Source organism: Adiantum capillus-veneris, chromosome 25 (assembly GCF_014529385.1).
Source record: "Adiantum capillus-veneris isolate H3 chromosome 25, ASM1452938v2, whole genome shotgun sequence".
In the NCBI taxonomy this organism is placed as follows: Eukaryota; Viridiplantae; Streptophyta; class Polypodiopsida; order Polypodiales; family Pteridaceae; genus Adiantum; species Adiantum capillus-veneris.
This window is the reverse complement of record NC_140955.1, coordinates 74,833,157-74,849,367: the sequence shown is the minus strand read 5'-3', so window position 1 is coordinate 74,849,367 and position 16,211 is coordinate 74,833,157. Positions and strand designations below refer to the sequence as shown.

At 42.8% G+C, this 16,211-nt stretch overlaps 1 protein-coding gene across 2 annotated transcripts; it reads right to left on the bottom strand.

Moving 5' to 3' along the window:
• Positions 1 to 706: 706 nt before the first annotated feature.
• Positions 707 to 7,739, bottom strand: LOC147425113 (oleoyl-acyl carrier protein thioesterase 2, chloroplastic-like). 2 transcript variants are annotated; one of them, XM_086499798.1, is made up of 6 exons: positions 6,782 to 7,667; positions 6,462 to 6,595; positions 6,070 to 6,183; positions 5,000 to 5,177; positions 3,517 to 3,585; positions 707 to 1,155 (listed from the first exon to the last, which is right to left on the bottom strand). In XM_086499798.1, exons 1-6 carry the CDS (start codon positions 7,193 to 7,195, stop codon positions 898 to 900), a joined length of 1,167 nt encoding a protein of 388 aa, XP_086355924.1. In that variant the 5' UTR covers positions 7,196 to 7,667; the 3' UTR covers positions 707 to 897. The 2 variants fall into 2 exon arrangements, with proteins under 2 accessions (XP_086355924.1, XP_086355925.1); XM_086499799.1 differs by lacking the exon at positions 3,517 to 3,585 and having other exon boundaries at positions 6,782 to 7,739.
• Positions 7,740 to 16,211: the final 8,472 nt, after the last annotated feature.

The window sequence follows — 16,211 nt, the reverse complement described above, 5'->3', positions numbered from 1 at the left end:
TGCAGCTAAGACATCTTTTTCCCCAACACTCCCCCCATTTAAGGGATAATGGCATGATTTTTCAAATAAATAAGCACCCCAAAACTAAAAAAATCCTAGCCCTTTGTCTATATCGTCGCAAGTTAGAAATATTGAACATTAGAGCCATAGTGTCTCAACATTGAACACATTCTCAGACTATAGCAAGAGGATTGTTCGCAAAAACCGAGCATTCATTGTATGTCTGGTAGCTTGATTGACACAATATTGGCACATGAAATCATGCCAATTCTTTGTTTCTGCAACTAAGAAAGCATTTTAGATAGCAAATAATGACCGTTTGGAGGCTAATGACTCTGCTTTCTCAGTTGCTTTGAGCTCATTAAGTAGCTTCTCTCTTTTCTTTGAGCATCGGTATCCTTGCTAGCTTTCACGACAATGCCCATTTTGTCTGCATCTCCTAAAAACCAGTCACTATTGAAAATTGATATCGATTCCATAAAGGAAAAATGTGTAGGTTTATCATCTAAGCAAGGCCCCTTATTTTTTATAGCATGGGCTAGTTACAATATATCTTCAAGGTTTACAATGATATACAATGAGGCCCTTTGAAGAAAGTAACAATGCAATTGATATTGTAATTAGGCAAATCCTACAACTACGCCGCATGCTCCGTACGTAGACATAAGGGAGAAATGAGATACATTTCACAACAAAGTCAAAAAAATGCTACAACTTTAGGTGCTTTATTATATTTGATAAAAGTATCAACCACATAAATAAATTTTGCATCAATATGGGCTTGGGTTAGTTTTGTACGAGATACAAACAATAATATAAACACCCCATCAAATTCACTACTCATAGCTCTTTTCTATACTTGCTCCCAAAAGGGATAAATATGGTAACAGGAAAATTTTAATTGTGATGATGATTGTGAGCTTTACGAGTCCATTGTGTGCAAGCACGCAAAACCTCAACGCCAGAATTACAGAGGCGCAAGGAATGTGTGAATTCAAGGGAGTCCATTGTCATTTTTGACAACAAGTCATCCAATTCAATGGCATTGTCAGATTGTGCTAGAGACTCCACAACGTCGGATTCACCGCACTCTCGCTTGTACTCCAATGTCACCCTTCTCAACTCACGAGACATGAGCAACAATTGGGGAACACACTGCACATGAGCCAAACAACCACCCATATCAATTAAAAATTTTCCTTGGCATGTTCAAATTCTAACCTTGTGAGATAAAGCATGTTTAGTGAAAACGCAACCACATACACTTCCCAAAAAGTTTCTTCAAATATTATACAAGAATTGCATACTTTATTAAACATACAAAAAGACCTTTGCTGCCTCATACCTCCAAAATGTGGAAAAGTTGATAAGCCCAAGGCTAGAACATCTTAATCCAAGCATAAGCTATTTGATATAAACATTTTGCATGCAAACTGAGGATAATAGTTTCATTAAAATGTCTTCTGCAAGATTGCCCCAAACAACTTCAAGAAAACAGTAGCAATGCCAATAATAGAGTTCCAATACCTGGGGAGAATTTATAGGTGACTATGATAGCTCAGCTACAGTAAGGCTTTCCGAATACTTCTAAAGAACATCCCTTTCCCTGGTAAAAAGCCTCCTAGAACAAGGCGAATGAGGCCCGTTGGTGTGTGGGGGTGTGTAGAGATCAAATCTCAATAGCTCTATCGGCGGAGGCCGGGAGCCGGCTTGGGAGCACAGATTACAGGAAAGATCACTCAGGGGAATGACCTTTCCTGGCTGTCAAGGTGCAGGGGAGGGTGGCCAACAGTGTACTCTGAGCCTGCTCAGAATTTAATCACTACTGACACTGTTTTTTTCCGGCTGCTGAGTTGACAGCTCCCCAGAGAGTAGCAGGTGTGTGGGATTCTGCATGCTGAGGTGTCGGCAAGAGGTGATTTTCTTGCTGCTGAATTGGCATGCTGTAAGTGGCCCTGCAGATCATGTGTGCCCCTGACATTCTACGTGCTGAGTTGGCAAGCATCCAACGGATGCATGGAAGGATTCCGTCAAGTAAAGTCCAGCTGATGGAGGGCCCAGATCTACAGCCCCCCGACCCTGGACCTTGACGGTGTAGGGAATGGTCGGACCCTGACCATTCCCGTTAAACATGGGCGACCGGCGGAGGCCGGGAGCCCTGATTACGGGAATGGTCAGTGCACGACCATTCCCAGCCGTCAATGGTCGTGAGAGAGGGGGGCCTGCAGTGAAGCCTAATCAGTGCACTGAGAGCAGACGAGGGTGCAGTTGGGAGAGTGCAGACAGTGCGATTCCAGGCGAGACAGTCTCAGATTCCAGCCGCTGATGCATCAGCACATCATGCGATTCCACCTCCTGAGTTGGAGCTCGGTCATTGGCTGCAGGCTGGGAAAATTCCACCAGCTGATGTGGCGTGCATCGCATGGCTACAGATACGCATTCTGCAAAATAAAGAGCTGCAGATTGACAGTGCAGATCCTCTGCCCCCCTCCCCACGACCTTGACGATTTGAACACTAAATTTCTCAAAGGCTTTATAGGTTTTCTTACCTTAGAAGGTTAAAAATTTGGAGGTAAATTTGTTGGTGGGATTACGCTGAGCATTGCTCAAAAGAAAGCCTGTCTAGAACCTTTTCAGTAATAATGTTAGGGGTCATACCCAACCATGTTGCACCTCTAATGTTACATTATACCTTTTTTTATGGAATAATTTGAGATGCCATTGTGATCCTTAGTCTTTATGCATCCAAAAAAAAAGCATTAGCTACTCTGGATATAGGCTCAGATACAATTTCATATGTAGATGCCTCGACACATCCACAAAAGTCCTTTTTGGAAACAACATGAGGTGCGGCGCCAGATGGTCGCACAGAACACAGGGAAAGGTCATTGAGCAAGGCGGGGGTCATGGGGCAGTGCATCCACACCATCCATCTAGGCTGCAGCTCTCCGATTGCTGACACCTCAGTACTTGGAATGTGCCTCAGCTGCATGCAATGAACGAGCTCCACGTCACCATACGGAATGCCATGAGGTGGTGCCACATCAGCATGTGGAATCGCATGAGGTACTGACATGTCAGCATGCAGAATGTCAACCAATACTGACATTCGACGTCCAGAATACACCACAGAAGCATTGCAGGCCACGAAACACTGCATGCGCTCGTTCTAAATTACTGGCCCCACTCCCCCCGACTGTGATGGCCGGGAAAGGACCTGCGGTGTCCTTCCCCCGTAAACAGGGCGACCGCATGGCCATCGGTGGAGGCCGTGGCTCCCAACGTCCGCCAGTCACCATGCGGTCGCCCGTTTTACGGGGGAAGGACACTGCAGATCCTTTCCCTACACCTTCGAATAAAGTCATCCAAAATTTTCCATGTGTAGGTTTTCCAAGTCTTTAGGAAAAGACTTGTTTCAAGCACAATTACAAAATTGGGCTTCCCACATGCATGACATGGCATCACCAAGAGGCTGAAATTTGAAAACTAAGTTTTAAAACCTGAAGTGTTACTGACCTCCAAAACCCAATCAATGTACTTGACATGGTTCACATGCTGGTTCATATCCAAGTCCAGAACTTTTGGCTGCAACAATCCACACACATGCAAATCTTACAGGCCTTCATTTTGAAACACCAATACCTCAGCTACTTATCAAAAAGACTACAAGCTACCATAGCCAATTCACTTGCAAACACATAATCCCTAATTGCAAACAATATGCTTGACACAATCCCAAAAATGAACGCACACCCTATGCACTTCAAGTGTAGGCCACTCATAGCAGCTACTGTACAGGACAGAACGTATAACACAAGGCACATAATGCGTGTACTATACATTTTTTGCATATAAAAATAAATACATTGGTTTTTTGTAGAATATGTTTTCTTACAAATGTATACATAATCCACTTGAAGATCTAGTTTTGCACATAATCTGAATGAAAATTGAAATGTGTCAAGAGCGGAGTACACTTAAAACTTAACGTGACATAAATACGTTGGTTGTCTATCAAATATATTTTCTCACAAATGTATACATAATCCACTTGAAGATCTAGTTTTGCACATGATCTGATTGAAATTGAAACATGTCAAGGTTAAAGTACACTTAAAACGTAACGTGACATACAGAGCCTTTTCTAAAGGCCCCTTTAATTAAAGTCCCGTTTCTCGGTTTTTTAAAGGGTCCACGTTTTTTATCAATAGAACGTGCATCAAAACGCAGAGTACTGTACTTTGGATAAAATACACACATTTAGCTGCCCACTTTCTTACCAAATCTTGCAACTTTTTCATCTTTTGCCACCTCACACAACCCCGGTTTGTTCATGGATTATTTGTTTTTAGTGCATTGTTCTGAGACCAGAGATTTCTATGTAGGCAAAAAATTTGCCAATAGCAGAGTCATTGTAAAACCAAAAGTATTAAGGTAGAAGAAGGTTTGCCAATCGCAGACCCAACATGCAAATATCTCCATTATTATGTCTGGATGGCATTATTACACTAGAGGCGGATTAAGACGAGTGCCTCACAGCAAATATAGGCAATTGTATATGAACCTTATCACGTTTGGAAGTCCTTTCCCCCCCAAAGCGCAAATTGGTCATATTGAGGGCTGATGATCACAGCTTAGCAACTAGGCAAGTTTGTGCCAAACATAGTAGCCATGGAGTTTCAAAACACAAAGTTTGGAAACCTGTTTCAAAGATGTCGGGAGGCTTTGGCCAGTCCTGACCAGCACTACAATGTAATGAAACTAGTTTGAAGATCAGTTAAAACAATCGGTTACATGATTGTGTTAACATCTATCATGAAGTTTTTTACAAAACCTCTCAAATTCGGTGTTTCAAACACGAGCCGTACATGATTTATGAATGCATGCATTTCCTTGTTTCGGATACACGGCAAGTTCCTTTCAGCCAATTCAGATGGCAGAAAAAAAAAATGAGTAAACTTTGTTGAGGAAAAAGACGAAAATCTTAGAAATTGCATACCACCAATCCAGTAGCTCTGAAAGGCACTGACTCGTCCAGTACAGGAATCCTCTTGACTGCCTTATCCTCTTCGTCCTCCATAACGGACCGTTCCAAGAAAAACGGACTAATCTCTGCCCTTACTTCCGTTGGCATCTTTGACAACCTTCTTGTGTCTTGGTTCATGAGCGCCCAATTGCTGCCAAAAATAAAGTGAAGAACCCGGTTTCGTTATTTTGTATTGCATCCAAAAAGAAGGGCATTTGCTAGAGATGCATCCACATGCAGCAACAATGCATCATGGACTGAATTGAAGACATAAAAGCCATCCTTGACAACATGATGAAAGGACAAGCGGAGCCATCCCTAATACAGCAATAAGCTTTACATGTCGTAGAAAGAATTGAATATCCTGCACTTCAGCTTTTTTTCAGTTATTACCAGTAAAAATCTTATCATCGTACCATTAAATGTAGCTTAAATACCACAGTGCCCTACAAAGAAGAGGCATGGGCTTTAAGCACAAAATATGGCTATGGTGAAGCATAGATCATCCATGTGACACGGAGCATTGTGCAAGAAAAGAGAAAAAGCACAAATGAATCTAAATCCCCTTCAATCAAGGTGCACTAAAGTAGTGGCATACACAACGCAACAAACTTAGAGAGCACACTAAGCAATTGATCAGACAGACTTGGTGAAATTAAGCCAAAAACAATATATATATATACCTTCATAAGGTCAGAAAAGTCTGAACTTACGAACTATAGGAGAGGCTAAAGCACTCACAAAAGTAGAAAAGCAAGGGACACAAGAAAACAGAAAAAGGAAAAACAAAATCACTTCTATTTGTTACTAAACAAAACTTGAAAATGCTTTTGAAAAAGGCATGAGCAAAATAAAGTAATGAAGCATACTCGATTAAAAAATGGAACAAGTACTCAACTTTAAACAAATAAGAATTAGACATCACAAAGGCTTGATTCTAAAATTCAGACTCCGCACGACAACTTCTAAAAGAACAGATTCTCAAATCCTAATGTCTGCTTGGAGCTTGAACAAGTTTTTTGTCAGACCACAAAGGCATGCACCTGGTGGCACGCCCAAGTATGCAGCCAGTTGAGTAGTCCCGCACAACGAAGTCTCTTCGCATGCCGTTCTTCCCAGAGCTCCTCACCCAAGAGTCTATTTGCACCACATCACCCCTGCACTTTCATCCAAACCAAATCACTAACTGCTTCAAGTGAAAGAAGCTGCTAGTATTGAAGAAGAACAGCATTATCAAGCACCCTGGCCAACCTACATTGTCTCACTCCATCTCGCACATTATCCAATCAAGACAAGGATACATATATATACACACACATTCACCGCATACACATAAAAGCTAATTGTCTGAAGATAATTATATACATACGCACACATTCACCACATACACATAAACGCTAATTGTCGGAAGATAATTCCGATCAAGTCATCTTACCAAGCAGGATATTGCATCATCTCAATGTGCATTCTCGTCACAATCCATATAAGCCTGTTCTGGATCATTGCTTGCGTAGTGCCCATTCCATCACCCGCAAAGTTCATCATTCCAACATGGTTCAAGGATGTCTCCTACATTATGTCAAGAAAACAAATTCAGGTCAAAAAGCTTGTGAATTGTCTCACATATACATTTTTCACAATAAAAGCTGCCAATGGAGCTGCCAATGCAGCTGAGTGCAGAAAATCCACAGTCACGAGCACATTGATCGAGCACATTTCATGTCAAAGATCCAAAGCTTGAGCCAGAGAGCATACCTGAAAGAGATTAGTGATGGTGCTGATCGTGGCAATTTTGTCAAAGCCAACCTCGTAGGAGCGAATAACAAAAGTTTGTCGGTAGACAAGGTCATTGTCGACAAGCCTGCCATGGTCAAGCACATCAACAAGCATTTCCCTTTCCCTCCGCACGTCAGTCACGTGAAGATGTGGGGAAAGGAGCCTAATATCCGCAGGCGAGCCCAATATCACTTTGCTGTTGTTAGCTTTGTGGTTCACCCCAGTTGCATCGCTGGCAACAGATCTGATGTTGTTTTGCCAGGTGGGTTTTGCCCCTGAAGTCATTGCCACAATCTGGTATCGATGACCTTCCCTGCATTTGGCTATACCCTGTCGTGATATGGGCATCCATTCAATGCCTCTGTGTGTCCCATAAGAGAGGCTTGAAGACATTGCCGAGCACAACCCTGCGTGAGGCAATGTGTGTGTGTGCGTTAGTGTATGTGTGTGGGGGGGGGGGGGGGGGGGGGGTGTGACCTCTGTGTGTCCGGCTCGCTAATTAAAGGTGTGTCACTGTGTGTGTATGTGCGTAGTACTCAAGGAAGCGTGCTCCTAGTCACGTGCTTAAAGCCTTCACAGGAACTGTCTGTGTACATAGCAAAATTACACAAGTACCCACTTCAGGTTGGTGCTCTTTGCTGCTCTTTCTGCGCGAGAGAGGTCTCTCTGTGTGTGTCTCTCTCTCTCTCTCTCTCTCTCTCTCTCTCAATGCTTCTCTATTAGACACTCTCTCTCTCCCTCTCTAAATGCTTCTCTCTTATAAGTTATCAAGGCAGCACTTTTCTGGTGCAATTGTTCAACTCCCTTACAACAATCCCATCGACTATCCGCGTGTATTTTCTTCTCTTGGTGGCCTCCCCTTTACCTCCTCATCCAAACACTTTGACCCTTAGACAGCACAGCACAGCACAAGCTTTGACAGCATAAAAGTTTGATAGTAGGCTACCAAGATTCCATGCACAAGCACGCAAGTGACACAACATCAAGTTTTTTGGAAACCCTAGCGAGCTCTTGAGCTTGCAAGAAGAATGTAGGCGGTGCCCTACAGAAATGGTGTAGATTTGTCCAATACCCCAAAAATGTCAAAGCCATCCCGGCTTGAATTTTGACAGGCACCCTCTTGCCCTTCAAATTTTCCCAAATGTATAGTTGGTTGCTTTGTGTATTTTTTAAAGAAGGGAAAATTACCAAAATACCCCTTTAATTTGCAAATATTCCCAAAATACCCTTCAACTTTCAAAAATTCCAAAAGTACCCCCATAATTTGTCATAAATTCCCAAAATACCCTTCAAATTTTCCAAAATCCCAAAATAGCCCTAGTTGTGAGAGTAAATTTCTCCAAAAACAAAAAAATTTGTAGCTTTTCATAAGAAGAGTGATTGTCTACCATACAGGATGCTAAAACTTGGTTATGTAGGCTTTGGAGATGAATTGCTTCATTATTTTTAGACATAATTGCCTTTTTTTGAGAGGTAATTTGCGACAAATTACATGCTAAGCACTCAAAAACCGATCTCAATTGTCAAACAAGAATAAAGGTTAGAAAATCTTGAAGAATCCAACGAAAATAGATACAAGGTAAACTTGAGGGATATATTGGGAATTTCCACAAATTAGAGGGGTATTTTGGTGATTTTCCCTTTAAAGAAACCACACCCCCCCCCCCCCCTTTCCCTTTCTCCCCTTTCCTTTAAAGTTATAGCATCTCAAGTGAATGGCCCTATGTGATCCCAATATTTATTTTGGTTTTACGTATTTCTTTTCACAATTGGTATGTGATCCTACTAAGTGGCAATGGCCCTCTAAGCATACCGATGGGAGGCTAGTCTCCTTCTTTGAGTACAATGTTTGCATTGGACAATGAATCCCTTTGAGGGATTAGCACATTGTTCATCCTCCGCACCCTGTCAAGGCACTAATCTTAGCAGAGCGACTCTCTCATGTAATTTAGTTACGTTTTTTATCATGCATTTGGAGCCTCAGTGTCAGCCATCAGATATCTTACTTGATTATGAAGGTACCTTCCAAACAAAGAGGGGAGGGGGGGGGGGGGATTCTAACTAGGAGACATTAACTCTCTCCATAGTCCTAAGAAATTTGAAATTAATTTGTAAGCAAAAGCCCAAAAACTAATAAACCTCTTTTGTAAAATAAACTATATAAGTGAACATTCAATAAAATACCCTTATCTTGTTCATAAGTGCTATCTTATATATTTCTTAGTGGATGCCTTGGGCTTCAAGCTAGTTTTTTCATGCTATGAATTAAGTGTCTCCATAACTCCTCCATCGAGTCCAGAGTCAGAGGGCACGCCATTTGAGCCCTCCATTAGCAACACTTTCTACTACGTAATGAGCCATGCAGTCTGTTGGGGTAAAGGCGTTGCGCCTTTTCTTGGTGTTGGACATTCGGTGTTCGATCGTCCGTCCACCATGTGTACACTTCCTTATTCTTTGTATACATAAGAATAAGGAGCTCCTCACTTACAGTTCCAGAGGTTGCTCCACCAGCCCGAGAAAGTGTGAGTTGAGAGAGAGAGAGAGAGAAAGAGAGAGAGAGAGAGAGAGAGAGAGAGAGAGAGAGAGAGAGCGAGTGAGAGTGAGAGTGAGAGGTAGAGAGAGAGCGCTCTTGGTGTGCACTCACGCACACATTCATAGGCGTGTGCAAACACAGGTGGCCAGTAAGCCCGGGCATCACTCAACATCGGCTCGATTTCAACGTTCTCCTTGGCATCAGAGACTCCCGCCCGACAGCAGGAGGCAGCCTTGCCATCGGTTTTTGACACTGATTTGGTGGCTCGACTTTGGTGACACGCTTTACGGCATCGACTCTTGGCGATTTTCCTCTATGACTCGGCATCGATGGCTCAACACCGGCTTTGAGCATTGACAGCTCGACGCATCGGTTTTGACAATGATCAAGCGGCTATTTGGCTAGCGTACTTCCGCTCGGCGACAGAAGACGACATCGACAACGATTTCCCGACCTCGACACAGTAGGAAACGATAGAGCGAGATTGGCATCGGCTCTCCTCTAGCCCCCATTCGGAGCGGCCTGGCTCGACGTACTCTCCACGGCGTTTTAGCTTCGACATTTCCTTAGTTTTTGCTATGATGGCCACACACAACGACACATATGGCTATGACAGACCATTTCTGAGTGGATTTTTCTTCGAGAGCGCTTAGCTCTTGGACGTTGTTTTCGATCGACGAGTTTACCGATCAATGAGGTAGTGTGTGCCAGTTTTCCAATGGTTTTGCTCACAGGTTGTACAATCTTTTAGTGTGGATTATGCAACACGTGTAGTGCTCATGTACGATTGTGTGGAGCACTCCAGAGAGATTTTTTTTCACAGTTTGGTGCAGTTTCTTGCTATGTATGCATTATGTGGATACAACTTGAGCTAGGTATAGCTCGTAGATAGCAGGTTCGCAGGTGTTTTTTGGACAGGTATAAGTCCATAGAGCCACTCGGTCAAGAGAGAGCTATTTTGCTAGTTTTTTCCATTTGTGGATTTTGCTATTGGGACACTGAGTGTCTATTTTCATGTGTATTTGGTGAGATTTTTGAGTTTTTGCTCAGTTTTCAAGGAAAATTCTGTCGGATTTTTCCAAGATTCTCGCCATGTTTTGCACATATTCACAGTTTACTCTCTGATGGTTTAGTGGTCGAGTTTACTCCTACTCTGGCAATTATCTATAGTTTTTTGGCTTGCGGTTTGCGTTGAGTTTTGGCTCAATATGCAAAGGAAACTCTGTTCATTTTTTCCCGTCTTCTTGCCATAAAAGTTTGTAGTGTTATGTTATCTTGTACAATGATCAATATATCCCCACTTTGATAGTGATCGAGAGTTCACTCTCATTTTGACAGGTTTTGTCAGCTTGGACACGGTTTGGTGTTCTTGTACCCACTCTCGCAAAAGTGAGGATTGTGTATGCTTATGTGGCTACAGACTTTGCCAGTCACACATTTCATAGGTTTTTGCTGATTTTTGCAAGCAGTTTCTCTTATGGGATGCGTTTTGAGCTAGTTTGCTCTCTACTTGCGTATATGGTTATGCGCTTTACTCTTGATTGAGCTATTTGTCCCAGTTTATGCTTACAGATAGTAGATTGTGGAGTTATTTTATGAATATGCAAGCATAGATGTTAATGCGATTGGTCATGGTTTTCATGATTCTTCAGTGGTCGAGTGATCTCCCACTTTTGTTGCCATTTTTCCATTCACTTATGGTAGCAGACATGTGTGACGTTGAGATACGGCGGTCTCGTTCTTGCCGATACGTACGATGTTGGCATTGTGGTCACACATTAGGCGCCGTTGTTTCAGACATATGAGACAGAAGCGGAGATGTATGCGTGATGCAGATACGGCTTTGACACATGTTAGAGAGGCAATTACAGTTGCAGTCTATGCTAGTGACGATGATGTCATGCTTGCCTCGAGTGTACATCTTGCAGATATGTCTACGGATAGCACACTTTCTCCACAGTGGTTACTAGATAGCGATGATGCTTTCCACGTCACACCATGTCATGAGTGGTTCATCATTTTTTCTAATGGGAAGACTTGGTTGTGTGGACTTGGCTGATGGTTGTTACCATATACATGTGGTAGTGATGTGTGTGAACACACTAGGACCGTAGGGGCATTTTTTTCCTCTTTAGGAGGTTTTTTCCCTCGTGCATTGTATATACGCCCACCACTCTAGGGCTATCTATCTTTCCATTGCACACTAAGTTATACACTCTCTATTGTGTGCCTTGAGCTTCCTTCATCTTCTCCAAGCTGTGTATGTTTCTCTGCAATCCTAATTCCAACAATTGGTATCAAAGCAGGTTGCGTCCTCCCGGGCTTAGTCGCCAGCTGCTCCAGTACACGCCTGCTTACTTTCTCCGATTTCAGTGAGCTTTGGCGAGTGTTCGCAGGTCGACAGATATTTCGGGAGAGCTCGTAGAGCATGGTCTGCTCAGATTTTTGATTTGGGCTCATTTCGGCCTCCGTTTCCACTACAGGCAATATTGCACAGGCTATTTCGTCATTTTGTGCAGAATTTTTGTCAGTGCCGTTTTCTGCATAACATGTGCCTTATAGTCTTCTACGGTTTGTGCTATATAGACGTGTTTTTCCCGCTCCGTTTCTCCTATTTTCGGGCAGTTTTCACATCAGGTGCAGCATTTACCATGGCTGACAACAACAACACAGATGTGTTCAAGATGTTTGCTGCTGAGGACAGGTTGGATGGGGACAACTACCCTATGTGGGCTTATATGATGTAACATGTTCTTGTGTCAAAGGGCGTCTGGAACATTGTGAAGGGCATTGATGTACGTCCTGGTTCTAAGGATGTAGGCGATGTTGAGGATGTTGCAGGTCTTGCTGCAAGGATTGCTGCTGTTAGAGTTGTTTTGCCTACGGCAGAACAAGCTCGTTGGGATGTTAAGGATGCGCAGGCTCATGCATTTATTGCGTTGTCTATGAAGCGCACCATTGTTACTCACATCCATCCAGCAAAATCTGCAAAACAGGCTTGGGATATTTTGGCTGGTCTTTATGCAAGTCGCAATGAGGCTAAAATTGCTTTGCTGCATAAAGAGCTGGAGTCAAAGATTATGCATAAGGAAGATGATATGGACACTTTCCTTGCTAGTGTCAAGGATATCAATGAGCAACTTATTTCTGCAGGTGAAGTCATTTCAGACAGTTCCCTTGTGCAGACTGTTCTTGATGCCTTACCAGATTCTTACCAGACTTTTGCTAGTACTTGGAGACTTATGACCCAAGGAAATCCTGAAGTTGTCAAGTTTGATGCATTATGCACATTGTTGTTGCAAGAGTCACTTTCCAAAAAAACAGGACTAGGCAGCGTGCAGTTGAATTGGCTTCTATTGCTTCTCAAAGAAAGGGTGGTAACAGCAATGCAGCCACTTCTTATGCTTCTGTTGCGAGTGGCAAAAATAATGTTCCTAATGCTTCTACTGGCAACACTTCGTCTGGAAATTCTGGTGATAAGGGCAAAAAGAAGATGCTTTGCCATTATTCTAAAGCTAATGATCACTTGATCAAGCAGTGTCCTAAGTTGAAGGCAAAAGAGGCTAAGAAGAAAGAGGGTGGTTCCACTGCAAATGTTGGGTCCACTACAAATGCAGCCATTGTTGAGTCTTCTGTAAAAGGAGACTGTAATGCTGATGTTGATGCAGAATGGGCTTTTAGTACAGAGTGCACTTACAATCCTGTTGTCCATGATGCATGCTTGTCAGTTGTTGCAGATTCACATGTGTGGTATTTCAACAGTGGTGCTACAAAGCACATTAATTTCGACAGTGGTGCTAGACTTGGACTTGTAGTCAAATTTGTGGATGACAGATGTACAGTCCATGATCTCAATTTTGGTGATGAAATTGTTGCATCTGGCCTTTTGTGCCGTGGGTTGTATAAGCTCACTTTGTATGACAAGTGTGGACAAAATTTTGCAAATGCTATTGCAGATTCAAGGGCTATTTCAGATGCAAAACTTTGGCATGCACGTTTTTGTCATCTAAATTTTGCCAGTTTGCTGCGTTTGCAGAAATCTGATATGGTTGCTTCTTTGCCGCCTCTTGAAGCACCTGTCACAAACATGTTTGTGAAGGCTGTATTATGGGTAAGATGCAGCATTCTAAGTTTCCAAAGGATGGTTCAGTTCGGGCCACATGTAGGTTGCAGCTCGTGCATAGTGATGTTTGTGGGCCCATGCAAACTCCGTCCTTGGGCAATTACATGTACTTTGTGACTTTCATTGATGATTACTCCAAGCATGCATGGGTATTTCCGCTTAAAGCAAAGTCCAAAGTTTTTATGTGCTTCAAACAATTTCTAGCTATGCCTGAAAATGTGTCAAAATGTACTATGGGCACCCTCCGTTCCGATCGAGGGGGGGAGTATATGTCTCATGAATTTAATGCATTTCTGGCTAGTTGTGGGATAAAACACCAATGTACAGTGCCTTATACACCTCAGCCAAATGGTGTTGCTGAGAGGAAAAACAGGTCATTGACGGAAATGGCACAATGTATGGTCAAGAGTCAAGCTTTGCCGCATTCTTTTTGGCTTGAGGCCATCATGTGTGCCACTTATGTACTTAATAGGTGTCCTACGAAAGCTTTTCAGTCTATTACTCCATATGAAGCATCGCATGATAGAAAGCCTTCTATTGAGCACATGCGTGTTTTTGGTTGTTTGGCATAAGCTTTGGTGCCACAAGTGCAGCGCACAAAATTGGATGATAAGGCTGTCAAATGTATTTTTGTTGGTTATAGTGCTGAAAGCAAAGGTTACAGGTTGTGTCATCCGCAAACAAAACGTATTCTGGTTTCTCGGGATGTAGTGTTTGTGGAAGATTCTGTTCAGCCCTTGCTGTCATGTACTAGAGACAGTAATGTAAGCTCACAGGACATTTATGACACTTTGTTGCCTCTTTTCAGTGGTGGAAATACGAATGTAAGTTCCAATGAGGCAAATGTACAGCCTATGGGGGTTTTTGAAAATGTTCTAGATCAGCCTATTATTGATGCAGATGTACATGATGTACTTGATGAGGAAAGGGCTGAAAATGAGCAGGCTAGAGGTATGCCAAAATGGCTGGTGCACACTTTGTGTGACAGTAAATTGGATGCACCTTTGTCTAGTCATACTCGTTCAAGCTCTCGCCATGCATCTTATGCATCAGATTGTTATGCTTTGGCTGTGTCTAGCTTACATGATGTTTAGGAGCCTCTGTCTTTTGATGAAGCACAGAATTCAGAAAATTGGATGGCTGCCATGCAATCAGAATATGATGCACTCATAGAAAATGACACATGGACTTTATGTGATTTGCCTCCTGGCAAAAAGGCCATTGGTACGAAGTGGGTTTACAAGTTGAAACGCAAGCCGGATGGTGAGATTGATCGCCATAAGGCTCGACTTGTTGCAAAGGGTTATGCACAGCAAAAAGGCATAGATTATGAAGAGACTTTTGCTCCCACTTGTCGTATGACTACTGTGCATTTTCTATGTGCAGTGGCAGCTCATTTTGGTTGGGATGTACATCAATCAGACATTGTTACTGCTTTCTTGAATGGTGACATATTTGAGGAAGTTTATGTAACGCAGCCTCACGGTTTTGTCATAAAAGGACAAGAGGACAAAGTGTGCAAATGTAACAAGGCTTTGTATGGGTTGAAGCAATCTCCTCGTGCTTGGTATGAGAAAGCTGACACTCATTTGGTCAAACAAGGCTTTCGTAACAGTCCAACAGAAAGCACATTGTATGTAAAGCATGAGGGTGATGTACTTCTCATTGTGGTTCTTTATGTTGATGATTTGTGATCACTGGACCAAATGAGAGACACATTGTTGAATTTAAGGCTGATTTGAATGCTACTTTCAAGATGAAAGATTTGGGGTTGTTGCATCATTACTTGGGTATACAGTTTAAGCAGTGTGATGGTGGTATTGCCTTGTGTCAGAAAAGTTACATAGAGACATTGCTATGTAAGTTTGGACTTGAGGATTGCAAACCTATTGCCACTCCCATGGAAACAGGTTTGAAGTTGAGTCTACATGATGCTGGCGATCCTACTAATGTCACTCTTTACCAAACTGCTGTTGGCTGCCTCATTTATGTATGCAACATGAGGCCGGATATTCAGTTCGCAGTCTCACAGGTCAACAGATTTATGCATAGCCCAGGGTCTAAGCATTGGCAGGCTGTCAAGAGGATTTTCCGCTACCTTAGTGGCACTTTACATCTTGGCTTGTTTTATCCCAAGGGGGGATCATTGCCGCCAGACTTACATGCTTTTTCGGACTCAAATTGGGCTGGTTGTTTTGACACGCGAGTGTCCACAAGTGGTTTTTGTTTCATGCTTGGCAGTTCATGTATATCATGGTTGAGCAAGAAGCAACCTACTGTGGCCACTTCGAGTTGTGAGGCTGAGTACAGGGCAATCTTCACAGCTACAGTTGAGTGTGTATGGCTCAGACGCCTTATGGCTGATTTCAGTGTTGGACAAGACATTGCCAACACTATCTACACTGACAGTCAGAGCACATTGGCAGTTGCGAGGAACCCAGTTTTTCATGCTCGCACAAAGCACATTGAGGTGCATTACCACTATGTCAGGGAGAGGCTCTCAGCAAGAGAGATCAGCTTGGCTTATGTGCCAACACAGGACAACCTTGCAGATCTTTTCACAAAGGCATTGTCTCGTGAGAAGCTTGAAGTTTTCCGCAAAGCTTTGGGCTTACTCCCCTTTGTGGACTGATCATGTCCTCAGGGCATGGCACTTCCCTTTACTCATGTGCCAGTTCTCATTCACCGCATCACTCCAGGGGAGATTTGTTACCATATACATGTGGTAGTGATGTGTGTGAACACACTAGGAC